This window comes from Dendrobates tinctorius, unplaced genomic scaffold (assembly GCF_039654945.1).
Source record: "Dendrobates tinctorius isolate UK_male_01 unplaced genomic scaffold, ASM3965494v1 ptg000211l, whole genome shotgun sequence".
Classification (NCBI taxonomy): domain Eukaryota; kingdom Metazoa; phylum Chordata; class Amphibia; order Anura; family Dendrobatidae; genus Dendrobates; species Dendrobates tinctorius.
The window spans coordinates 213,644-240,148 of NW_027361878.1; the positions used below are offsets into that span (position 1 = coordinate 213,644).

Here is a 26,505-nt window from a genome sequence, read left to right on the forward strand (position 1 = left end):
CAGGATGGAGCTTCAGGGCCCAAGTCTTGGGATCATTGGAGATCCCAGGAGTCAGCAGGTTATCTTCTAGCCTATGGATAGGGGATAACTTGCTTCTTTTAGAATAACCCTTTGGGCTCATGCACGCGACTAATTCTCTTGGACGAGTGCCATCTGTGGTTTTCACGGATGTCACTCATACCCATGATATATTCTATGGGGCTGTGCGTATGCCAAACTTTGGTCTGAATGTCTGATCAAAATTGGCAATGCAAGTCTATGGGTTCATGAAAAACATTGAGTCACCCGAGTACTGTCCAATTTTCATGGACAGACAGAATGGATAAGTCATAGATGCTTCTTTTTTTGCTCTCCACCTGAGAGAAAAACGGACCCCAGTATGATCATAATAATTGAACCATTTTTCTCAACTGGAGAGAAAACTGTGTGCCCTAGGCTTAGAGTCCATATAGGGCTAGAGATACGAGAATCGAATTGCAGAATTCTAGTCCATCGGCCCGGCCAGTACTCCATGACCGCTGGACAAGGGACCTACGACTCTCCGTACCTAGATGGAGTTCTAAAATTTCCAATATTCCCTGATAATTTTGCAAGACTCAGTAAAAGGTCAAACACTGAATTATTGTGTATGAGATACTTTGCGCGGTCTCCAAACAAGTTAGTTGGGTTTCAGGTGCAAATAATGTTCTAAAATAAGATTGTTGACATAATGCTAATGGAAAAAAAGAAAAGTAGAATCACTGTCAAAAGAATCACTACTGGGACTGTAGATAAAGTTCAAGGTCTTTATGATGATTAGGACAATGCATTTCGTGCTTGGTTTGCAGCGCAAAGGGTGAAATGTGGGGATAATTGGTAGCAAATTCAACAACACATTAAGCAAAACTTGGTGCCGATTTTTCTGCTATGGAAAACCCGTACCTTTAGGCTGCATTAATAAATGTGGGTCATCGTTTCCTCCTCCATTCCCAATATGACTTTTCATTAGGATTGCATTTTCCACATTCAAAACATAAGGCCAGGTTTTCAGATATTTGGGTCATCCATGTCAAGATGGTGTCCCTCAACTAACGTCAAAACCGCATCAGTTGTCATTAATGATGGGATAAGGCAACATACGAGCTTGCTTGGGTGCCAACAGAGGGTCTTCGGCTTGCTCGAATACTATGTTCGAGTCCTCGCGGCTGCGTGTCTCCAACAGTCGCAACACATGTTGGGATGGCCTGTTTCTTATTGATATTTTTTCTTTTATTTTTAGCAGTTTCTACTGCAAGCCTGGGTGTGCCTTATCGAAATACGCAACATGTTTTCTGACCCGGCTCTTACAACTGATGCACCGGATGAATGTAAATGATCCCATAAACTATGGGCTCCATTTTCACCTCTTGATCAGATAGGTGGCACCGAGGCCGACTCAGATAATGGATATCTTAAGTAGGGCAGATAATAAATTAAATGTTGATCACCATAAACCTAAAGAAGTTCCACCTCACTAATCTCACATAGGCGTCGTAGGGTCACACCGCGCACAGACATGGTTATATCCGCCTTGTATTGCCTCGGCCTACTCACGATGACTACTACAGGTCTATACACACAGCATCCGAAAGTCAACGCCAAGGCGGAAAGCATGTCCACGCCCTTATTTCTGCACCTCCTTCTAACACTCAAGCGACAACAGAACAGGGAGGGAGCACACACCCGTCCCTGCCCGAGGGCCACAAGTCACTAGCTATAAAACTGCAGGAATGTCTACTACGCCGTGTCCATGAGTAATGGGCTAGAGCCTCTCCATGCACAGGGGAAGCGGGAACGAGCTTACCAAACGCGTTCTCCACCCAATGTCACACAGTAGTCAGTCAGAGACTGGCGGATGATTCAGCCAAATATACGCCACTATAAACCAGCATGAACTCTGTCTGATACCGGATGATGAGGGTTGGAATTCCCCAAAGTGTCATGCGCATTTGAATAAAAGAAAAAAGGGAGTCAGAGGGAAATGCGAAAATCTGCTGTTTAAGGCCAAGGCCATGTGCACACATTCACTGTTTGGTGAGTTTTTTTTTACCTCAGTATTTATAAGGCAAAACCAGGAGTGGGTGATAAATCCAGAAGTGGTGATGTGTCTCTATTAGACTTTTCCTCTGATTGTTCCACTCCTGATTTTTTCTTACAAATTCTGAGGTAAAAAAAACTCACCAAATATTCAGAATGTGAACGTGGCCCAAGGGTGTGTTCACAACGAGTCTTTTTGCTGAGTTTTTGAAGAGGATTTTGGAGAAAAAATAAATAAATCAGCAAAAAGACAGCTGTAGTCTTCATGCTAAAATGACTCTTTCCTCAGTATGAAAGAAGACTGCTTCAAAACCAAATTGCTGATCCATAACCTGCTTATGCTTAGGAAGTCGGAGTTATTGGCTGCTTGGGACTTGTAGTACCACTAGTCACACACCTAGATTTACAGACTATCAGCATGTAATAATGTGAAGCGTTTATTAACCGATGGGGCTCGCTCACAGGACGAATGCCGGGCAATGTTTTATCAGAGAGCACTCGGACCAATGTTATACTACAGGGCAGTGATTATCAGCGGGGTTTTTTTTTCCTCATACAGATTCGGCATGAGAAAAAAAAAAAAATAAAAAAATTTACAGCATGAAGTGCAAATCGGATGCCACTCACCCATTTAGGTCTATGGGTACGTGGAAAACATAGGACTGCAATCGGATGACATCTGAGCGCAGTCCGATTTCCACAGAGTCACAGAATGGAGAGGTCTAGTTCTCATCTTCTTCGTACCTGTGCTATGATTCCGTCTAACAATCACGCGAGAGAATCTACACTCACTCGTGTGACCCTGGCCTTACGCTGGGACCCGCCACCAGCACTCGGATGTCTTCTTCAGTGCCATAGACCTCAGTGGCTGAGAGTGTACATGACCATTGCTCCAATCAATCTCCTCCTAGCCACGATCCTGTAGCGGAGGATAAGTGGGGACAGGGTCCTCTGTTCTGTTGATCGGTGGGTTTCCTGGAGTAACACCTACACCATCAGTGGATACTATTTGCTTTTGGGGAGAGGGGAAAACCTTAACATATGAAAACAACAGCCCCCCGCTTTCAATGACTAGATACAACTTTACAGGGAACCTGAGACTCTGAACTACGGACTGCACACATTGCATCATCCCGAGCGCGGCAGGTTGGCATCTGTGTACGCTCTAAATGCCATCTACCTCCAATGTGGCATCCAATAATTATCAACATGACAACCATTTATCAAGATTTTATTAACAGGTTTGTACAGGATTAGAAAAACTAGAATATATAATTATAAAAAAAATGGCAGGCACAATTCATGGGGAATCCAGGAAACAAAGTGTGTGTGTGTCAATAAATTACAACATGGAAAAAAATTTAAAAAAAATTATAATCTATATCTAATATTTTTTTCCCATGTTTTAATTTATTTGCACACTTACACTGTTTCCTGGATTCCCCATGAATTGTGCCTGCATTTTCTTTTGCACTTACATGTATGCAAATGGGATAAAAATCATTTTTACTACTGGGCTTCATTACAAAAATTGCACTTTTTGGCTTTTACAGGATCTTCGTTTCCCTGCACATTCAACTTTGATGTGGTCTTTAGTTGAGAGGAGCTCAGAAAAAAAAAAAAAAAACCACCACAAAAGTTTTACAACCCCCCCCATCTTTGAAGAAAAACAAAACACAGACCCCTTTTATAATGCTGGACATCCTCTGTAATCAAAATTACCAGCAGCCAAAAGGTATTGGATGCCCCAGTACCTGACATGGTCATTTTCACAGTGAATGCTAAATAAAACCTATTTCAATGTCACTAGAAGTCTAACATAAAGGTTCTTGACCCCAAGAGGGTGTCCAGAAATAGAAAAACATGGCTACAAGCTGCTAAAAATAGCGCCACACTTGTCCAAAGGTTGCATCTGGTATTGCAGCTCTAATTTAGTGAATTGAGTGAAGCACAAAAACTAACAGCTGTGGTGACATTTTGGGAAGGGCGCAGCCATGTTTTTCCAATACTGGACATCCCCTTTACATCTTTATCAGTGTCCCTCACCGTCCATGTGTTAGGATCTCCTTCTTTGTCAGATCAGCCTTTAGGACCCTTTCGGCGGAGGGGCCAGGTGTGACTTACCTCTGCCCCCTCTACGGCAACTTCTGTTTAATTTTTAGGTTATAACATGCTCACCTTTAAGACTTGAAGAAGTGCCAGCAGTTGGCACCAACAATAAATAAAATTATAATATATATTATATAAATAAATCAAGACACAATGCTGGATAGTCAGCAACTACGCATGAATGATGGACTTTTCCCTGTCCTGTTCCACCACCCAATCATCAGTGGCAGCCATTTTTCACTTTATGATGTTGCAAGGCCCGGTAAATGCCAGAGGTGCCCAGGATGCCGGATGCACTGACACCTACGGAGGACCAGGCCAGGTCGGTGCACATTGAATTGCTCATCACTACCAGCAATCACGCCGTACCATATAAAATATTTCAGTGTCCGTTAGGAAATACTCAGTAGTAAACTCCATCAGATAAAATAAGTGATGTGCATTCTGACACTTTATCACCATGCCAGGTGCCTTTAACAAGGCCAGCGCTGACACCGAAGCGGAGAGATGAGTGCCATAATACCTCCCAACAAGCACAAAGGATCAGGACTGAGTAATGTGACAAATCTTTTTTTTTAAAAAAAATCACGACATCTTATTTTTATTAGGATCCTCAGGAAGTTGTAGGAGAGGAATCCATAATTAAGGGATGAAGTAATTGATTGATGTGCACTGTGTACAAACACACACTGCCCTGTGAGTAATGTGACGGCATTATACAGAACACCCGTCACCGACAGGGCAGCGCCACTCTCACCATGCAAAAGTCAATAACAAAAGCATAAAAAAATAAGTCTAATCTAATGTGTATCTGTTCTTGTATCCATCTCTTTTGTTACGTTGTTCAACATTCTAATCGTTTGTTACATTTGTTTATGGAAAAGTTATGAGATGTATCACCAAGTTAGGCCTCTTTCACACTTCAGTTTTTTGCATCAGTTATAATCCGCCAAAAAGGCGGACAAGCGGATCCGTGCTCAACTGATGTGAACGGATGGCACAGGATCCGTTTTCAGACGGATCCTGAAAATGAAGAAATTTAAAGGAATCGGAGAGAGAGAGAGAGAGAGAGAGAGAGAGAGAGAGAGAGAGAGAGAGAGAGAGAGAGAGAGAGAGAGAGAGAGAGAGAGAGAGAGAGAGAGAGAGATTGAGATTGAGATTGTAAAAAACGGAAGTGTGAAAGAGGCCTTACCAAACTTTTCGAAATTTCACGTTGAGATTTCCAACTACTAGTCGGCTTTTGGGAAAGCTGGGTGACAACCAGTATGGTCACCTTTTAAGTTCTGTGAGGGTTGCAGCCCAAGTTTTCCGGGTTCACAAATGGGAAATTTTGCTATGCATTAATACATCCACAGATTAAATCTGACATTCAGAGCCTTATTAAAGTTGGGTCCCAACTCCTGGTAAGAATATTGGGTGTCACTTGGTTTTTCTAGAGACACTGACATGAATGGAAGAAGAATATAGAAGGAATGCAACTGAGAAAAATGGAAAAATTAACTCGCCTTGGGCACCTTATTGACCAGGTGCTGAGGTTTGCTTTTTGGTATATTGACGTGTGGTAACTAACTGGAGGTTGTCATGTGTAGGATAGCCTCAGGCGGTCAGCCTAGCCTTATTCATGCCAGTAAGAGCTCAACGTCATTTCCAAACAAGGTGACATGGATAATCAGAAAAACTTGTTTTTGGTTTTATAACATCTAGAAGTGCACTTACCTCCATAACTGGCGTTGCTCCTCGATGAACTCTGTCCCTTTTGCATCATCCGTGCCCGGACTTGTTCCTGAACTCGAGCATTGCGTAGCTCCAGGCTCTCGTCGCGCAGTCTCCGGTCCAGTTGGGAGTCCGTCGGCAACGCCAATGAGGTGATATCGTTGTTTGGCTGCAGGGCCGACATAAGGAAGTGACCATCCTGCATTTTCAAGCTTTGTGGGTGGAAGTGCAATCTCACGCACTTCGAACCTGGCTATACTCCGCGTCTGGCTCACCGTAGGCACCCCACCTGTATTCTATGGGTGGCACTCTCCTCCACCTGTCGAAGCGGAACCCCCTCCTAGACCGATTCCAATCCTCTCTACGCTTTACACGGTCTATGGCACAAACCGTGCCTGCTTCTCAGTGGCCTCCTCTCCACGTTCTCAGCCTGTCTCTACTTCCATGCCCCACCCTGCCATTACCTCAGCACTCCTACCTGTCCTTGCTTCTCTCTACTCCGCCCTGTGACCTAATCCTTATCCTGCTGTCACTCTGTCCCTGTTCTTCTACAATATCCTTTTGTCCCTAGATTATTCACAGCCTCTGTCTCCTTGCAGGCTCCTTCACACCTGTATATGTTCTGCAGATCACTCACACCTGGCCATGCAACTTGGAAGCCCTAAGATGTCTCCAAGAAGCACATACACAAGGTTGTACACGCTTTGTCCTTGCACTCTGCCTGTCTCACACCTCACTCACTGCACTCCATACAGGAATGTAACATCCCCCTCTCAGTGTCCGCCAGGAATCTTCCTCCCTTTCCCAACCCCTTGCTGAAAAACACTATAGCAAGTCCTGGACACCTTATCTTGGCAGAAAAGCCAATGAGGCCCTGTGTATGGCCTATGGTAAAGACTACATTCTTCTCGACAGTATACATTTTCTTTAAGTACAGCAACGCATACAGTAATGGTTAAATGTACAGTTTAAGACTATGTGCACACACTGCGGATTGTTCTGCGGATTCTTATCTGCGGAACCGCAGGTAAAATGACCTGTGGATTGGCCTGCGGTTTGACACCTGGACAATGGAATAGGTGGCAAACCGCAGCAGAATCCACAGAAACAATTGACATGTCAATTCTTTCTGCGGATTCAAAACCGCAGGTTTTCCACAGTTAAAAATCCGCAGCGTGTGCACAGCTGATTGTAAATCCCATAGGATAACATGCTACTGTACACTGTCTGCAGAACTGCTGCGGCCAAAACCGCAGCAGAACCGCAGCAAAAACAGCAGCGTGTGCACATAGCCTAAGGGCTCCTTTACAGCTTTTTTTTTTTTTTTTTTACAAATATTTTCTGCACAGTATTTTCTTTTTGATAAATCTAAAGAATGCTGGGTTTCATTTTTCCAAAAAAGGTCAGTGACCCCCAAGTATACATGAAAAAAAGCAGAAACTAAAACATCAGGCCCAATTCAATATTTGCAGTTTTTTTTTTCCAAGTCACTTTCCCTTTTTTATGTCTTGTGGTATTCATCAGCATTTTTTGCACCAAATTCCTCGAAAGGGTGCACGGAATGCGTGAATAAAATAAAAAACGGGCTTTATTGTTGTTTATAAACTCTTCTGCTAAATCGATACAAAAACTGTGCAAAAATTTCAGGCATTCAGAACACTGCCGCAAAAGGGGACTAGAGAGTTTTGTGCAAAAAGAAAAAAGATGACCTTTTGAAAAGTCGCAATTTAATAATCAGTCGAAAACATTTGACATTGACAAATATAAAAAAACAAAAAAAAAACAAAACAACCGAATGCGTAAAATAGGCTGTAAAAAAAAAAAGTGCAAATTTAAAGGAGCAAATGAAAAACAAAAGTAAAACGCCAAAAATTAGGCAAAGCGCAAATGCAATAATGAACCGAGACCTTTACATTTTCCTACGAACTTTATGGCTACAATCCCACGGCGGGTTTTTGGTGTTGCACGTTTTCTATATCTATTTTGTAAATTATGTTACTTGGGTTTTTACATGTGTTTTTGATGCTGCAGTTTTTGTCTCTTGTTGGTGTGTCATGCTAAGGGGGTTGTACACTACTAAGACAATCCCTTCTTGATCTAAATGTTTGGCCCCCGATAAAATAAAAGAAGCTTATACCCATCACCCTTGCCCGTGTTGGCACTCGCAGTCCTTGGGCTATTGTGCTGTTGCATGACACGTGGCGGCCGGCTCCCAATCAGCACTAGCGTCACTGTCTCACCTTTGTACAAATTCAACATGTAGATCAGGGTTCCCCAACTCCAGTCCTCAAGGCCCACCAACAGATCATGTTTTCAGGATTTCCCTTGAAGCAATTATCACCTGAGCAATACTAAGGAAATCCTGAAAACATGATCTGTTGGTGGGCCTTGAGGACTGGATGTAGAGGAAGTCAGATTAGCTGTAGTCCGGACATCCTCTTCATGATCAATTCATACAAAGGCGGGACAATGAGGCTAAGTGCACACGTAGCGGAACTCTCGTGGAAGTTACCGCGAGAATTCAGGAATTCCATTCCGCAGGAAAATCGCATTTTAAATTCCCGCGATTTTCCTGTGGAAAAACTAGCGATTTGCAAGTGTAATTAGCTTGGAGAATGCATTCCTATGTGGGCGGAATCGCCGTGATTCCGCTAAATTAATGAGCATGCTGCGTTTTTTTACCATGAAGCGATTCCGCTGCGGAAAAAAACCCAGCATTGCGTAATCCCATAGGATTGCATAGGATGCTAATTTTTCGCGTTTCCACGAAAAAACCACGACGTGTGAACTCAGCCTTACGCCAGTGCTGGTCACCACGTGTCGCATGGTAGACCCGGGACCGTGAGTGCCGATAACGCTGGAATGGCGCCGGCACGGGAGGTGAGTATAATTTTTTTTATTTTATCCTCATTGACTTGTATTAGAAATGGAAAATCCTCAGGTAAAAAACCTTAGTGTATTTCCACTGTGGAAACACATCCAAAATGTATGTAATCTGCACACGACTGTATCAATAAAGTTTTGTCAAAACCAAATACCAGGAATTATAGAAAAATAAAGCATCATTATTTAAAGCATGACACATCAGGAAGGCACAAAAAAACAAAGTATCAAAAATGTGACAAAAATTCACACAAAAGCACAATAAAAATTAAAGTAATCAAAATGAGCTACGGTAATTGATGCTGAAATGCTGCACAAAAACTGCAACATCATACACACCAATACTGTGGGAACTTAGCCTAAATAACCCTGCAGCATTTTTTTAACTAAAAAAGGGAAAAAATTTTGGAAAAAACATACATTAGTCTCGAACAATTCTCTGGCTAGAGTATTCGGGAAGTTTGTGGATCCGACATCGGACCGATCACCACAGACATCTGAAAGAACCCTAAGTCTGGTTTCACACGTCAGTGTGTCCGGTATGTGTGGTGACAGTTTTCTCACGTACCGGAGACACTGACGCACGTCGACCCATTCAAATGAATAGGTCTATGCACATGTCAGCGTGTCAATGAGTTCGTATAAACACGTACCGCACATGGATGCCGTCTGTGTGCTTTAAAAAGTCATAGGGTTAACATTGAAACAAATTATTTCAGTACACGGACACACAGACTGTATACTGACAGCACACGGATCACACCCGGATGATACACATGGACACACGGATAGCACACGGATGCCACACGAATTTGACAAATTGACACACGGACACGGATATCTCCGGTACCATTTTTTCCCGTACCAGAATTATCAGTGTGTGTGAAACCGGCCTAAGTTTTTTGGTGGAAATGATGGTAAAATGGTTGTGCACTGGCTATTCATTCCCCCAAGTCCCACCCAATTTTTGGAAAAGGGGGCCCTTTAAAACAGTAAAAAGTATCAAAATGTTTGTGAAAATAAGCCATACACCAGATTTTTGCACTTTTTTTTAACCAAAAAACGTATGTAGATGCAATCGTAAACTCCCACCATACCTTTTACATTTTCTTTCAAACATATAATTACCATTCTTTCCATACATTTTTTCTGTCATTTTTCAAGTCTTTTAGAAAAGTTTATAGGATTAATGTCAGAAAAAAAAACGAAGAATTTTAAAAAAAGAAAAAAACTCCCAGAGATGCTCATCTGACCTCCCCTCCCAAAAAAGGGCTTAGTGTGCAGTGTTTCATAATGCACCCTAGACTTAGAAAGTATCTCTAGAAATGTTTGCATGAATCCAATGTTTTTTTTAAATATCGCTGCAGTTTTGTGAGCAAAAGCCTCCCCGAATTAAGTATTTTCTACAACAAAGAAACAAGTTTAGCACACGGAACGCACGTTGACCAAAACACAGCTGTCAGAACCTTGCCTTAGACATCATTCAGTCGACTCGTCAGTAAGTTTTCTGGTACTCAAAAGAGTGTCTGATTTTCTTCAGTGTTTGGATCTGGTTTTCCCTGTTTCAGTCTTTCCTCAATGATTTTCTCATAAGGAAAACGAAGAAAAAAAATCCAGAGCTTCTCCCATCAAAGTTAAAACCCAACAGTGCATGAATTACACAAGGATGTGAGTGATTTTCACAGATCCACAGAATTGTATGGGTGATTTTGATTCATCACTCTGATCAAAAACTGAAAATGTTTTTGTTCACTCATGGTGGGTTTAAACACGGACATTTGAACAGCCCCGTAGACTACAATGGGTACATGTTCAATCTGTGGAAAACATGGATAGAACACATATCCGTCTGAATGACGCCTTAGGCTGAATTTACAAGTAAGGGTTTTTTTTGTCGTCTGTAAAAAAAAAAATAAAAATGTTCATTTTCCCCTCACCCATGACAGCACCTGAAAGAGTAGGATCAGCCCCTATTACTGGACAGGAAGCCAAGTCTACAAAATTAAAAGGCAACTTGCACTTTCTCCTTTAATGTGGTTTTCTGTCCTTTGGATGTAGGAGCCTACCCTTGAGCCCATGGCTGGAGCAGCCATGAATCATTGAACACCAAAGCGTGTTCTATAGCAACCTTAGCAAGAATAGCAGTGTGTACAGGGGCCCAATTGGGTGTAGAAATGCTAACATCATTGGTGTCTGGCCTAGGGCCTTGTTTTTCCAGTAGCCCAGAGGCCTAATGATTCTCACATGTCTTGGCCTTGGTGTGTGATTTGTAGCCTGGGTGCGGGGCCTCCAGCCTGTGTGTGTAGCCTGCAGCATGGCTGGCATCATGGCTTGTGTGTTGAACCTGCTGCCTCAGATCTGGCTTTGTGGCTTGTGTGTTGAGCCGGAAGCCTAAAGGGCATGTCACACTAAGAGATATCGCTAGCAATATCGCTATAACTAGTGACGTTATAGCGATATTGCTAGCGATATCGCTGTGTCTGATACTTACCTACGACCGGCTCCCCTGCTGGTTATCGCTGATCGCGCGAGAACGTTCAGGACCGCTTCTCGTCGTCAGCGTCCTGTGGCGCTTCCTGCTGTGAGGACCAGTGACGCGTGGAGCCGGGCGGGAGGACGCAGGATCGCCTGGTGTGACAGGTAAGTAGCGACCCCCGTCCCCTGCGATGTCGCTGCTGAGATCTGCCTGAGTGGCAGTTCACTAGCGACCACTTAGCGATGTACCAGCGATCCTGACCGCGTCATATCGCTGGTCGGGATCGCTGGTACATCGCTAAGTGTGACAGTACCTTTATGTTTGGCCTCATCCTGTGTGGGGCCTGCTGACTCATGTCTGCACTCAGCCCTCAGGTCTTGTGAGTTGAGCTTGCCGACCCATGTCTGGTATCGGGTCTTGCGTGTTGGACCTGACGACTAGGGTAAGGCCTCTTGTATTGTGTGGGGCTAGTCATCTGGGGTATGCCATGATGTGCCATGCCACCTCATATCTGTTGTTTGGCCTGCCTGAAGGTGCAGGATGCTGCAAAGTTTTGCAATAATCTTTCACCTTAAGTCTAGGATTTTCAAAGTCTGTCTCTTGCCTGTTCTAGATGTATCAGCTCTTAGTACGTAGCTATGATGCGGCAACCAGAAATTCACCAGGATAGGAATCTTGAACTATGTGTCCGTTTTGGCTAAAATACAATTTTTAAGAGAACTTAACTTTACACCTTAGAGGGAAAAAGAATAAAATAAGATTGTTAAAGTCACATTATAGTAAAGTACTAAATATTCCTTCTGATTTCTAAAACCCCTTTGAGTGTCCCAGAATGCCAATCTACACTTAATAGTATTATAGTGATGGGTAGATATTGAGCCATCAGATGATCATGTTTAATTGTAAAGTGCTGCGGAATATGTTGGCGCTGTATAAATAAAAATTATTATTATTATCATGTGGAGCACCCCACCAGGGCAAGGTGTGGGGATCACTCGATACTGGGCCGGTGTTTTAAAGGGGAGGTGTCGTGGCGGTGACCCGGTCCGTGACCCTGGGTGTCCATGTAAAATAGGTGGAATGGAATAAAGTTTATAGGTAGATAGTTTGTGACACCACCTGTGGTATCTGGTCAGAGATGACCAGCGCTGCGGTGCAGATGAAATAGCCCTCCACAGGTAGAGCTGTAGTCCCAGGGCAGTAGTAGATGGAGTTGAGGTAGATGGTGTAGTGTTAGGCACAGAGATGTAGCAGTGCTGAGCGGGTTGGCACAGGAAGAAGGCAATGACACAGCTGAATGCAGTTCCAAAACTTTACTCACATTTCTTGCATAGACAGGTGCCCGCTTCAGTGCAGTGGCCTCCAGATCAGGGGCTCAGCCAACTCCCAGGCAGATAGAATACACCCTTCTAGCATTCCCTTTTCTGAACGTCTCCTTTCTAGTGCTAGTCTGAAGTACTTGTAGTCCTGAATTACGCTCAAGTTCCTCTTTCTTGAACTCCAGTCGTATGACAGGCAGCTGTAGCCTGCTTCGGAAACTCCACACAATCATATCACGGCTCACACTTTGCTGCTGTGTCTTCAAGTCTTAGGTGGGAATAAAGTGGTCACAATTTCTATTCCTCCAGTTTCTGTTGTAGGATCATTAGTATCACACACAGCCACGGATACCGGCGCTCGGCCTTGGCACATTAAACTTAGGAAAGGGCTCTGCACTAGCCCTAGTCCTCCTCCTCACGTTCTGTTCTTATCTATTTTCCTTCTGAACATCTGACCCTTCCATTTTCTCTCTTTCCTTGCCAACAGCTCCAGCTAAAAGGGTGGCTGCTGCAACTACGTCCTTTCCCTCCTTCCCCCAGTGGGGAAACTGTCTTTCTCCCCCTCTATGGGGATTCTGACTGCAGAGAGGTCCGCTCTCTGCTTTCCCCTGCGGGGAACTGACCTAACTTCCTGTCAGCTTTCCCCTCTAGTGTAATCTAAGCTCCACCCACCACCCAGCACCCTTCATGAACCAAAACAGTTGCCATAAAGGGTGCTCTGCTGTTCTAAGGTGTCTGTGCTGGATGTAGGTGCTGGAGTCTGGTCAGGTGTTACCATCTTACCTGGGGAGTGGGATACTACACCTCAGGAGGAGGTGCAGTACCTCTGTGGCGACTGAGCCCTCAGGGGTGCCACACATGGACACTTGAAGGGCCTTCTGGTCCAGATCTGGTCTTAAAGGGGCCTTCAATGGAAAAGGTCAACAATATTGAGGTAGAAACCCTAGTCAAGGCCTTGTTAAGGTTATCAGGGTCCATGAGTCACTTAATCGTCTCCTTCCATCAACATGCTGTCTTATCACGAGTTTCTATATACGTCACTTGTTGGTTACGGTAGGTTGTTTTTTGAGTACAGAGTATCTAATTAAAATTCGAGGAAGATAACCAACCATACATATAAGTGAAGTAAATTCCATTTATACCTTTGTTGGCGCGTTGATATCATTCAATCAAGGTCATGATTATCTAGACTTTCACAATCTTCCTTTCTGAAGCACTATCCATAGAACTAGGATATTCTGGGGATGTTTCTTCAGGTGTAAGTGTGGTGCCCCTGCGGGTCCAGTCGCCACAGAGGTACTGCACCTCATCCAGAGGTGTGGTATCTCACGACCAGGTAAGATGGTGGCCTCATCCCAGACTGGTTAGGAAAGGGTGTTGGGAGCTAGTGGGGAAGGTAGGTAATGGGGAGGAGCTTAGAAAGTGGAGTGAGGTAGAGCAGCCAATGGGAACAGCGAGTGGGCGGAGCTTAGAGAAAGATTGGGAGATTTGAAAGGAGTTGAGAAAGTTCCCTCGGGGGAGAGCAGGTGTAAATATGTGCTTGGAGCAGCTCCTGTCAGGAGGAGCTGCCGGACAGATTGGCTGGGAGGGAAAGCTCCCGGGAGGAAAGAATGGAATTTCTAGAGTCCCACGCTGATTGCTATCAGGTGGGAGAAGAAATCAGGTCGCAGAAGGGTCTCAGCCCCTAGCCTAGCGAAGTAAACAACAAACTTAACTAGCAAGCTGACAGTTGTGGTTGCTGTATGGGCCACAGCGAATCCCACAGTTAACTTCCCAGAAAGGCAGCCACATAGGATCAAGGAATCGCCTGAGTGACAAATTCTGACAGGATCCGTGGCAGCTAGCCTGGGACACTGACTGTGAAGGTGCTGGAAAGGGAGAAAGGAGAGGAAACCAGTACAGTGAGACGGCCTAGGAAGGAACATACTGAAAGGGAGTGTTGGAGGGGTGTACTCATCTACCTGGAAGTTTACTGGACCCCTGATCAGGAGGACTCAGCACTGAAGTGGGCATCTGTACTGCAGACAGACTGTGAGTAAAGCCCATTGAACTACATGCGATTGTGGCCTCCATTTTATTCCTGCACCACTCCTCCACTCCACACCACAATCCTACCAACAACTTCATCTATTCTGCCCTGGGACTACAGCCCTACCTGTGGAGGGCTACAACATCACAGCTGCACCCAACATCCATCCCAGAGAAGCAACACCGCAGCGCTGATCACCTCTGATCTGACCAGAATACCACAGGTGGCATCACGTATTTAACCAACCATAAACTTTTATTCCCATCTCCTTAAATACCACCCAAACAATTGCCTTTGACCGCCTGGGGCCACGGACCGGTTCCCCGCCGCCGTGATTCCATCCCCCATTGAAGTCGACAGGCCCGGCTCCGAATACCCCGGGGCGCGTCATAAAATCCTACAGGGATTCTCCTTCCCTATCAGAGGATCCCTTTATCATCATCTCTCAGGTGCTGTCATAGGTGAGCAGGGAAAAAATGATAATTCCTTACCGGTAATTTGATTTTCCTGAAACTCATGACAGTGCCATAATATTCCTTCCCTCTGGCTTCTGGTTGATCGTGGTTCTCAATCTTCTTTTCTCGAATAGAGAATGGGCTTGAGTGAATGTATAATTAATTAATTAACAAGAATTAATATAAATTGGGTGACTCCTACTTAACGTCCTGGAAACCACATTGAAGGAGAAAGTGGGAGTTGCCTTTTTTATTTTGTGCTCTTGGCTTCCTGTCCAGTAATAGAGGCAGATCCTATTCTCTCAGGTGCTGTCATGGGTTTCAAGAAAATCAAATTCCCAGTAATTATCATTTTTCCCATCGGTGTGCTGGATCAGATTGTCGTCAGTGTTTCATCAACGTATCTATTTTTACCATCAGTGTGCTATCGGTTTTATCCACATCCGAGAAGAACGGTCCGATTATTCTGATCAGAGTTTGACCAGAGTGGCATAAGTTTTTCTCAAAGGTGGAGACAAAAACAAGTTCTCCACCTTCTCTATTATGTCAGTCTGTGAAAATCATGCCATCCGAGAGTGATCTGAATTTTTAATTTTTATTTTTTTCAAATTACTCTGTCCGAGGAAAAAAAATCAGACATGAGCACAGCCCCATATAATATCATAAGTTCGAATGCTATCCGTGAAAACCATGGTTATCACTCGTTCAAGAAAATCGGTCGTGTGCACGAGCCCTTATACAGAGAACATTAAGATGCGTGTACAGTATTTTATTAAACCTATACAGTAGTGTTTATTAGAGACGGGAGAATCAATTTGCAGGACTCGGATTCATCGGCCATGTCAGTACTCTGTGATGGCTGGATGGGAGCCCTGCCAATCTCCGCTTATTTCTCAGCATTCCTGGCACTTCTTTTGCTTAGCCGGGATGGCACGCGTGATGATGTCGTGCCAGCTAATCAAAACAACGGCCAGGAATGCTGAGATGTGAACGGAGATTTTCAGGGCTCCTGTCCAGTGGCCACCGAATGTTGGCATGGCCATCAGTATGCTGATAGACAAAATGATTCTCTCACCTCTAGGCTCATCTACCTTTTTATCTGTACACCTAAATGGATAAGTTATTCCTAAAATCACTGACAACTTACAGTAAGTAAGAATTATTGATTTTCCCGTGACAGAGGCCTCTATCAACTCTGACATCTACAGTATATGCTTAATTAATGCATTCTCCTCATGGCACAGTTTTTTTTATACATAGTTTTTTGCTAACTTTGTCTAAGATAGCCCAAAAATAGTCTTTTTTTGCCAGACCATAACAAAGCTAAATCACATGTGAATGCGCTTGAATAAGATTGGACTAGAGACTTTGTGAGTAGCACATATTGCTGAAAAAGTTCATATTGGCTATGATAGAAGTGTATGAGATTACACATTACATCACGGCTTGTGATGTAGGTGGCTGTGTAGCTGAAGACTAATCATGGTGCCCATGCTAACCCCCTTTCCACTGTCAAGAGTGCCTTGAATGGACATTTGAACATCAAAGTTGGACAGTGGACTAATGGAAGAAGGTTGGCTTTTTTGAATAATCACATGGATGCCCAGGTGGATGTGCATCAGCTACCTGGAGAAGAGATGTCACCCAGATGTATGTAACAAGCATACAGTGGCACTGTGATGCTCTGGGCAATGTTCTGCTGAGAAACTCTGGGTCATGCAATTCATAGTGATGGTGCTTTGACACAGATCAATACCCCACATTACGACTTGCAAGATTTAAAGGATCTGCTGTTAACATCTTGGCACCAGGTACCACAGGACAACAATCTTGTGGAGCCCAAGAAGACTCGATGCCGATGGGTCAGAGTTGTCTAGGAAGCATAAGGTGGGCCTGCACAATATTAGGCAGGCAGTTTTAATAGCATAGTATAGTCTATCGCCATTTGCTGGAAAATATGGTGCTTGAAACACATTCCATATTTGTCAACATATTGTGCGTGCCATACTTCACCAACATAATAACCGTTTTGCAGTGTTTTTTGTCTCCATCTGAAACTGCCGAAAATGAGGTCAGACAGAGCACAAAATGACTCCATCTGCTTCATTAAAGTCAATTGTCCCACAAAGCCACTGACATGTCGCTAACTCATGATGTGAACCCAGCCTAAGTTATGTGACATTCGACAGTCGAAGCTACAAGCAGGGTTTGCCTGTGCAATCAGGCTATTAGCGGCCAGCCACAAATGTTACAAGTGAAAGCACCCTTAGGCCGGGGTCATACTTGCATGTACAATGTGAGAAACTTGCACATCAATACCCGGCACTGCCGCCGGCACTCGGACTGGAGTGTGCAGCTGCATAGAAACACATGCAGCCACACACTTCGGTCTGATTGCCTGCGGCAGTGCCGGGTATTGATGTGAGAGACTCTCACGAGTTTCTCACATTGCACACACAAGTGTGACCCCGGCCTTATTCTTTCTTCCACAGATCAGGCCCTGGAGATTTGGGTATAGCAATTTAACATATACCCAATTAAATTTAGCAATAAAAATATTCCAGCTTGTCGTAATTTACCACTAAATTCATTTTAAATAACAGGTTTGGGCTACACTTCACATACACTTTTTTTTAACCCGAAAAAAAGGGGTTTACAAACGCTTGTTTTCTGGTATTTTTTACCATTTTTAATGTGTTTCGGGACTCGCAATTTCTTTTGTTGTTGCATATTTAGTATTACATATGAAGTGATTTATAGATCAGGCGGTTACGGAATCCATCACGATTTATAGTGTCAAAATCGCAAAAGCAAATCACAAAACTATATTAACACAACTTTTTTTAACAGAAAAAAAACTAATAAAGCCTATGGGTGTGTGTAAAAAACTAATAAAGCCTATGGGTGTGTGTAAAAAAATGCCTAGAGGGGAAAAAATACTACTGATAAAACGGAGAGTGTGTGTTGCTGGTAATATTTCCCTTTTGCTTTCCAGTTTTTTGGCTGCAAAAAAAGGCTAAAAAAAATTGCTTGTGCCACTAAAACCACCTTAAAAGGATATTTAAGGTGTTTCCAAAGATGCAACATGCAAATTTCAAATGAATAGACATTACACAGAACCATCCCTTATAATGGTATTTATTAAATGAAGATTTATCCTGCTGCTGGCCTGGGAAAGCCGGGGAGAGGTTGATCTATAGGGTACATTATAAAAGGCCTGTAGAAAAGTTCAGGGGTCGGAGGTTTCTGTTTTGCGTCTCCTTTGCTTTCTCACAAAAGATGGAATGTTCTCATTCCTTCTCACAGCAGAAGCTGTATACTTTCATCAGCAATTAATCTGACTGACGTCCTTTTGTTCGATTGAGGCATCCCCATAAAACTGTGAGTAACACAATTAAAATCTATTATGTCATGAAAAAAAAACAATCTCAGGATTATCCTATATTTTGATATACGAAACTTCACGAATGTTGTGTCTAGCTATATGTATTAGTAATTCCTATAAAATGATGCTGCGTGATTCACTGAAACTACCAGTTATGACACTTATAATATATTAAATGCCTTCATTTCTATACTATATTCAATGACACATGAAATGTTTAGGGATACCTTAAATTCTCTTATTAAATCTCCCCAGCAAGAAGTGCCCTGGTTAAAGGGGGTCTGCCAATCCTAAAACAGTTTAAACTGCGCGCTTATTTATATGGGGGACTTATCCCCTACAAAAAACTTTAACTGTATAAATCTGGTTACAAAAGCATAGAAGTAAGAAAAAACACTTTGGCAAAGCTTCATAGACGATATTGTTTTTATTTGGTCTGGTGGGCCTACTCTTTTAATTGATTTTATTAATGAATTGAATAAAAATTGCTATTTTTTAAAATTCACTGCCACTACTAGTTCTACGGAGATCAACTTTTTGGATTTGAGAATTTTCATCGAGGACAATACCATTCAGACACAACTATTTCATAAACCCACTGACTCGAATAACTATATTTCTTTAGAAAGTTGTCATCTTCCCAGCTGGCTTCTGAACGTTCCAAAGAGCCAATTTATACTGGCTCATAGAAATTGCTCTAAGCCACAGGACTATATTACTGAAGCTGAATCCTTAATTAAGAAATTCTGCCAAAAAGGATATGATACCCAATCCCTGCAAGCTACCAGGGAGTGTATTGGAAACATACCGAGGGAACAACTCCTTAGACATAAAATAAAAAAATAAGGAAAATTCCATTATAGATGAGATTCCCATCATTACCCAATTTAATTCAAACAGTCAAATTCTTAGAAAAATTGTTAATAGGCACTGGGGAATTTTGAAAAATGATAAGGTCAGAGGGGAAGCGCTGCCAGTTCGCCCGAGGTTCATCTTTAGAAGGGCAAACAATTTGGGTAACATGGTAGCCCCTTCTATCTCTAGATCAATATCAGGACCTAACTCCCGTCCACAACAGCAATTAAATGGTTTTTTTCCCTGCAAAAAATGTGCAACTTGCAGGAAATTAGGTAGCAAGAAACAACTCTCCATTGTGAATAAGTCTACGGAGATTCAAATCCATGACTTCATCACCTGTGACACGAAGGGGGTAATATACTGTATCACGTGTCCATGTGATAAACTGTATATAGGACGAACGATACGTTCCCTAAATGTTAGGATTGGGGAACATCTACGTAATATATGTAAGAAATTTACAGGTCACCCCCTTTCTAATCATTACCTCATTCACATGGGGGTTCTTTAGGGGGCACCAAGGTGACTGGGATCCAAGTAGTTAAAAGAAGTTTTAGGAAAGGCAATTTTATTCACCAGATGTCCAGGATAGAGAGTAAATGGATATTTGAATTAAATACTTTAATCTCAAATGGTTTAAACAGTGAAATTGAGTTGTTTGCTTTTAATGGGCGGTAAGATGTTTTGTCTCTGGAGGCTATATAAGGGTTATTTTCAGTCCTGGGGGCCATCCCTGAAGAAGGAATCTGAGAATTCCGTAACGCGTAGGATTCACAAGCAGTTTTCTGGCCCCTTCAGCGCTTCTTAGCGCTTCCTGCCTGTCACGTGATACCTCACGTGACCGTGACGTCACGCAAGGTCCTTCAGTGTTTTTGGACCTTGCAGGCTGGTTTTACACGCGGCAACTGTTATCCCTACAGTCTGCCTCTGCATTTCTCCAGCTCCACGCCAGTCACCGGCCGGGACGGCGGCATGCTAGGAGATAGCTCCCTTCAGCTCCAGTGATTACATCTATCGGTGTGTCGGGTAGTATCTCTGGAAAGGACTTGGGCATTCATCTGTCTTCTGAAGACTCCTTTCCTTCCCTGCCTATTCTAGCACCATTTAAGGTAATTCATTTTCCCATATGGCATTTTTTCTTACTTCTATGCTTTTGTAACCAGGACACATCTTATTAGCGCAAGTAATCATATACAAAGCTAACAGATTATCTTTCTATGGAGACAATTTGAGTGGTGTGTTGTCCTGCTACTTGCAGCTTTGTGTTTTTTGGTTCCACGCTTAAGCGCCATTGGTATATATATATATATATATATATATATATACACACATTTTAACTGTATAAATCTGCCCTACTTTATAAAAAAAGCAAAAAAAAACCCACTTTTTTCTTTCCCATATGTTAATTAGGATGCTCTGTACACCCTGGGGGTGGCTGAGCAGCTTCAGTGCACCATTCCGCCCCATGGATTTGGATAACCCTCTTCTTTCTCTGGAGAGCTGAAGGTCGCAGATGAATTGGAGAATGTGCTGGTTTTATCAGCCAGGTTTGGCTTGACCATCTTTAAAAACTTTTTTACTTCCATGTCAAAAATACCAGGTCATCAGGGTCCAGATGCTGGAATAGTGTCATGAAATTGGCCCAGGCCTTAGACAACAGTGAAACATTTTCTACAATGGCCTTCTGCTATAGCACTCCTTTCCAAGGTCTACTAAAATGGTGCTGTAGCAGAAGACCATTGTGAAAAATGGTGGAAAAATTCCCATCAGACTCCTCTAGCAGCACAGGGCAAGCTTCTTTGCCCAACCAAGGAGGAGAGGCGAGGGATACACACAGCAGAGGCATGGGTACACTGTCAAAGGCCTGGGCCAATTTCATAACACCATTCCAGTTGTCATGGTTGTTCACCGAAGGTTTTCCTTGCTGGGTGAACAACCATTACTCTTTTTTGGCCAAGAGGAATATAACGCAAGGGTCATGGGAAAGGCAGGGGTACATAAAGCCTGCCATATGTGCCATGGTCCCTACAGTCAACAATTCCCTGTCTCCACCATGACAATTACTCTCTATTTCTTTCTCCTCATTCACCTCTTCAGTCCATCCACGTAGGAGAGACAAGATGAAGCTTGTGTGAGTACTAGCCAGCTCCTGTTCCTCCGCCTTCACCTACTTATTCAAGAAAGGCACATCCAGCCCATAAACGGCAGTGCTTCACCTATTTATTGTTTACCAATCCACACTGAGCAGATGAGATGAGGCTGGGTAGTATCTCCTGTCTAATGTTTTCTTCCATCTCTACCTGGTCCTTATGCAGAGCTTCATGTTTAATTGTCAGCAGCGACGTTTCAAGTAGTCACAAATTAGTAATTTAAAATACTCTGGTCTCTTTAGGGTCCACAACATCGTTATTTGGTTGTTCTGGCATGAATCTGTATAGCCACTGGGCTATTTTAATTGTTTTTAAATGTATGTTTTTTGCATGCACCTTGCTGTATCAATAAAAAATTGCTATTTTTATGGTGATCCCTTTTGCATGCATGCTTCTTGTTTCTTTTCTGTAGTATATATTTACGGTATGCATTTGGTTGATCTCTATGGGTGGTGCCCATCATAACACTATTTGTTTAAACTGTATGGATGAATGATTGAATCCATAAAAAACTTTGGAAGGCTTTTTGAAGTGTTATATACCACTGAAATTTAGCACAAAGCACCTAATACTGTATGGATGAGTAATTGAATCTAGACAAATTTCTCAATGCTTTTTTGGAGTGTTACATTTCGGTGGTATATAACACTTCAAAAAAGGGTAGAAAAATTTGTCTGGATTCAATTAGTCATCCATAGAGTAATTAGGTGCTTTCTGTTAAATTTTGGTGGTATATAGCAGAAAGCACGTAATATTCTAAGGATGAAAATATAGTGAATTTTTTAACCCCCCTCCAAAAAAAATAAATAATGTGATCACGTGCAGCAGATATATATTTAGCAACAGACTGCAGACCCTAAGCCCTACCTAGAAACTGTGTTCTGCCATTCTCCCTGATCCTGCAACTGTCCCTTTCTGGTCTAAATGCAAAATGTATCTGCTACAAACAGAAAAGCACAGATTTAGCCCTTACTTATGTAATTTATCTTTAAGACACACAAAAAAATTGGGCCTCATCATTTCTCAGATTGGCCAATTTTAAGAATCATTTTTTATTAGATAGGTTTCCAAAATGGCAATTCAAGCTGTTTCATTGCTCAGAACATCATATTTAGTTGTAATGTGCAGACGAACCTGGCAGCAGAGCATATGTTAGACTACCACCCAACATAATAAATGGAAATTAAAGGTAGTTTGCCTCCACAACAGGCCCCATTTTGGTTTAGGGCATTAGAATGTCATATCAAACATGAAGTAGTGGATGCTATTATACTTGATACATTGTCCTAAAAAGTGGGGCCTTTTTTTACCTCTAAGAAAAAGTAGATCATGCAACTCTTTTTGGTTCTCCTGAATGGTGAAAGTGGCTCATCAGGGGAAAAACATATTTAATCAGCCAACTTTTAGCCCTTGGACAGGCATATAAGGAATCTATTTTGTGAGAACAAATATCCTCTCTATTTCAACATTAGTAGAACTTTTGAAAGAGGCTATAAATGTAAACTGTTTTATTGGGTAGTTACTCCAAGAGTCATTATTACTAATTAGTCAGTCATATTGCAAGTTATGAACACACGATGACACTTATAATAAATTATAAACCCAGAATCTTTTACCACACCTGGTTCCAGAATAATATTTGCCTACTTGTCGTCTCATGGATAGTTTATGATAATAAGATCTAATTGCCAGTATAATCCATGATTAATTGTGGTTCTCAGCAGTCAAGCAACCAACGTCCAACTATGGGGACATGTCCGATCTTAAACCTCCTGCAGAACCTTTCCGCACAGTACTATTTCCCTTCCTCTCTCTTTTTCCCCACTATATTTCATATTCCTTAACCTCTTTGCAACTACTTCCTCCATCTCAAGTTCTCCAGAAGCCAGAATTAAAGAGGTTGTCCACTACTCTGACAACTCCTTCTGAATCTGTTGCTCCCCAACAAAATAATAACACTTATAATCACTGCCGATGTCATTCCAGCATTGTCGGCACTGGCTCTCCTAGGGCTCATGTGACAATTGTGGTATATCACGCGATCTCTGCAGCCAGTTCTCGCAGGCTTCACTCTCCGCGCCTTCGGACAAATCGCGACATCTGAACAAAGTGAGAGCTGCATCAGGAGAGCCAGTGCCGACAATGTTGGGACATAGCCGGCACCAGAGGTGGGTATAAGTGTTATTATTTTACTGAGGGGAACATATTGGGATTCAGAAGGGGTTGTCCGAGTAGTGGACAACTCCTTTAATCACAGGTCTTAGTTTGACTATGCCTCTTTTTGGCCTCTAGTAAATTTCACACTTTGGCTTAGTATTACTTTCTTTTATATCATACTACTGTTTTTAAAGCACTGTTGCCTTACTTTTCCCGACTTAATAGTCATTGAGAAAAACTTTGATCTATAGTGTTATGCTGACATTAGAGTTTTGTCTTAATTTCCATAATCAGTGGGGTAACTTGAAGCTCATGGGCCCCAATGGAAAATCTCCAACAGGGCCACTAACTGTAATGGGTCTGCAATAGTATTGATCTTTAACTCCTTATCGACCATTTTTGCATTTCTGTTTTTCACTCCCCTTCTTCCCAGAGCCATAACTTTTTTTATTTTTCATCAATATGGTCATAGGAGGGCTTGTTTTTTTTGCGGGACAAGTTGCACTTTTGAACAACACCATTGTTTTTAACATATCTTGTACTGGAAAACGGGAGAATAATTTCAAGTGCCAGGAAATTGCAAATAAAGTGCGATTCCACAGTTTTGTTTTGTTTTTACCATGTTCTCTAAATGCTAAAACTGACCTGCCATTATGATTCTCCAGGTCATTTCGCGTTCAGAGACACTAAACGTGTCTAGGTTCTTTTTTATTTAAGTGGTGAAAAAAAAATCTAAAGTTTGGTTTAAAAAAAACAACACAAAACCTCACTGTCCCATGGTGTCTCCATTTTTTGTGATCTTGGGCTGCGTGAGGGCTTATTCTTTGTGTGCTGAGCTGACAATTTTATTGATACCATCTTGGTGTCGATACCACCTGTTGATTGCCCATTATTGCATTTTATTGCAATGTAGTGGCGACCAAAAAAGTAATTCTGATGTTTTGAATTTTTTGCGCGTTACGCCATTTACCGATTGGGTTAATTCTTTTTTATTTTGATAGATCGGGCAATTCTGAACGTGGCGATACCAAATATGTGTATATTTGATTTTTATTTTATTTTATTTTGAATGGGGCGAAAGGGGGGTGATTTGAACTTTTATATTTTTTATTTTTTTATAATTTTTCTTTTTGCATGCTTCAATAGTCTCCATGAGAGACTAGAAGCTGCACTACTTTGATTGCCCATTCTACACATGATCAGATCGCCTGTGAGTAGCAGAAATGCATAGCCCCCTCATCCCTATCCTCGTCTGCGTTGCCCCCAGCAGAAAAATGTAAAAAAATAAACCTTCCCACTTAGTGTCTCTGCACTCCATCGCACCATCTTGTTCCGATGCCAGCAGCTGCAGGGCAATCATGTGTACCCGGTATTATAGGGAATGAATATTCATTGCATTCCACACCCATCGGCGTGGTTGGCAGTGCAAATAAATTCCCTTAAATAGTGGGTACTAGATTTGAGCGAAACGGGTCGAAAAATTTCAAAAGTCGCCAACTTTTGGCAAAGTCGGGTTTCATGAAACGAAACCTGACCCTAGGATGAGGTCGGCGACTTACGCGCCAAAGTCGCGTTTCAAAAGTTTGTTTTGCGCTCTTTTTCAGCCAATCAGGATCCACGGACACTGTGGGCAACGTGATGACATAGGCACGGGTCACCACCATCTTTCAGAAGGGCATGCAAGTGATTGGCTTGCTTTGGGGGGCGTCACAGGGGGTATAAAAGGGCGTGCACGCCGACCGCCATGTTACTCATGCTGATCTCAGAATAGAGAGAGCTGCTGCTGCTGATTTTGTAGGGAGAGCGTTAGGCAGGGAAGAAGACACCAAAAACTGCTTCTGCTGCTAGCGATTTTGCCTGTACAACACACCAGTCACTGTGTGTGCAGTGCAAGGGGAGGCTATATAGTGGTGTATCAGTGGTGTTGGTTGTTGGGCTGCCTTCTAAGGCTTCCTGACATTCCTGCATTGCTGTTTACCCACTGCTCCGCAAACTGCTTTTTTAAAAGCAATCCCAATTTTTTTTTTGTCCTGCTGAGGTACTGAGCGTGCATTTTTTCACACCATACAGCGGTGTACGCTCCTCACACAGTACCGTGTAACGGCTGTTATCACAGCCACAGTGAAGCTATCAGTGTGTCACTCTGTGAGAATAAAACGAGGACATGTTCCGTTCTTACAGACCTCCACTCTAGGGAGATTCCTATTCTGCCCAATTCTACATACACCTTGTAGTTTGTGATACACTAGCCAATTTCTGCCTGTGACATAGCGCTGTGATATTCAGTGGGCCTCACACAATCCATAAGTGTCCAGAGTCCACAAGTGTGTGCAGAAATTCAAAATCTCCCTTATCCTCTAGTCACTTTGGTCACAGCTGTGCCATCGAGCCTGTGACAGAGCGCTCAGATATTCAGTGGGCCTCACACAATCCAAAAGTGTCCAGTGTCCACAAGTGTGTGCAGAAATTCAAAATCTCCCTTATCCTCTAGTCACTTTGGTCACAGCTGTGCCATCGAGCCTGTGACAGAGCGCTCAGATATTCAGTGGGCCTCACACAATCCAAAAGTGTCCAGTGTCCACAAGTGTGTGCAGAAATTCAAAATCTCCCTTATCCTCTAGTCACTTTGGTCACAGCTGTGCCATCGAGCCTGTGACAGAGCGCTCAGATATTCAGTGGGCCTCACACAATCCAAAAGTGTCCAGTGTCCACAAGTGTGTGCAGAAATTCAAAATCTCCCTTATCCTCTAGTCACTTTGGTCACAGCTGTGCCATCGAGCCTGTGACAGAGCGCTCAGATATTCAGTGGTCCTCACACAATCCATAAGTGTCCAGTGTCCACAAGTGTGTGCAGAAATTCAAAATCTCCCTTATCCTCTAGTCACTTTGGTCACATCTGTGCCATCGAGCCTGTGA

General features: G+C 42.8%; 1 protein-coding gene across 6 annotated transcripts in view; it reads right to left on the bottom strand.

Annotated features, from left to right (window-relative positions):
- The window catches only part of PKP3 (plakophilin 3), a 96,844-nt gene that overhangs the window by 48,808 nt on the left and 21,531 nt on the right, over positions 1-26,505 (bottom strand). Inside the window, exons 1-2 of one of the 6 annotated variants that reach the window (XM_073554331.1) lie at positions 8,118-8,253; positions 5,881-6,046 (exon numbers count right to left, since the gene is read on the bottom strand). The exons of 1 other annotated variant lie outside the window; for it this stretch is intronic. In XM_073554331.1, the coding sequence (XP_073410432.1) occupies positions 5,881-5,929 (49 nt within the window). In that variant the 5' untranslated portion in view covers positions 5,930-6,046; positions 8,118-8,253. Of the gene's footprint in view, positions 1-5,880; positions 6,659-8,117; positions 8,254-26,505 lie in introns of those variants that run through there. 4 more of the 6 variants (XM_073554328.1, XM_073554332.1, XM_073554329.1 and 1 more) reach the window with 4 other exon arrangements.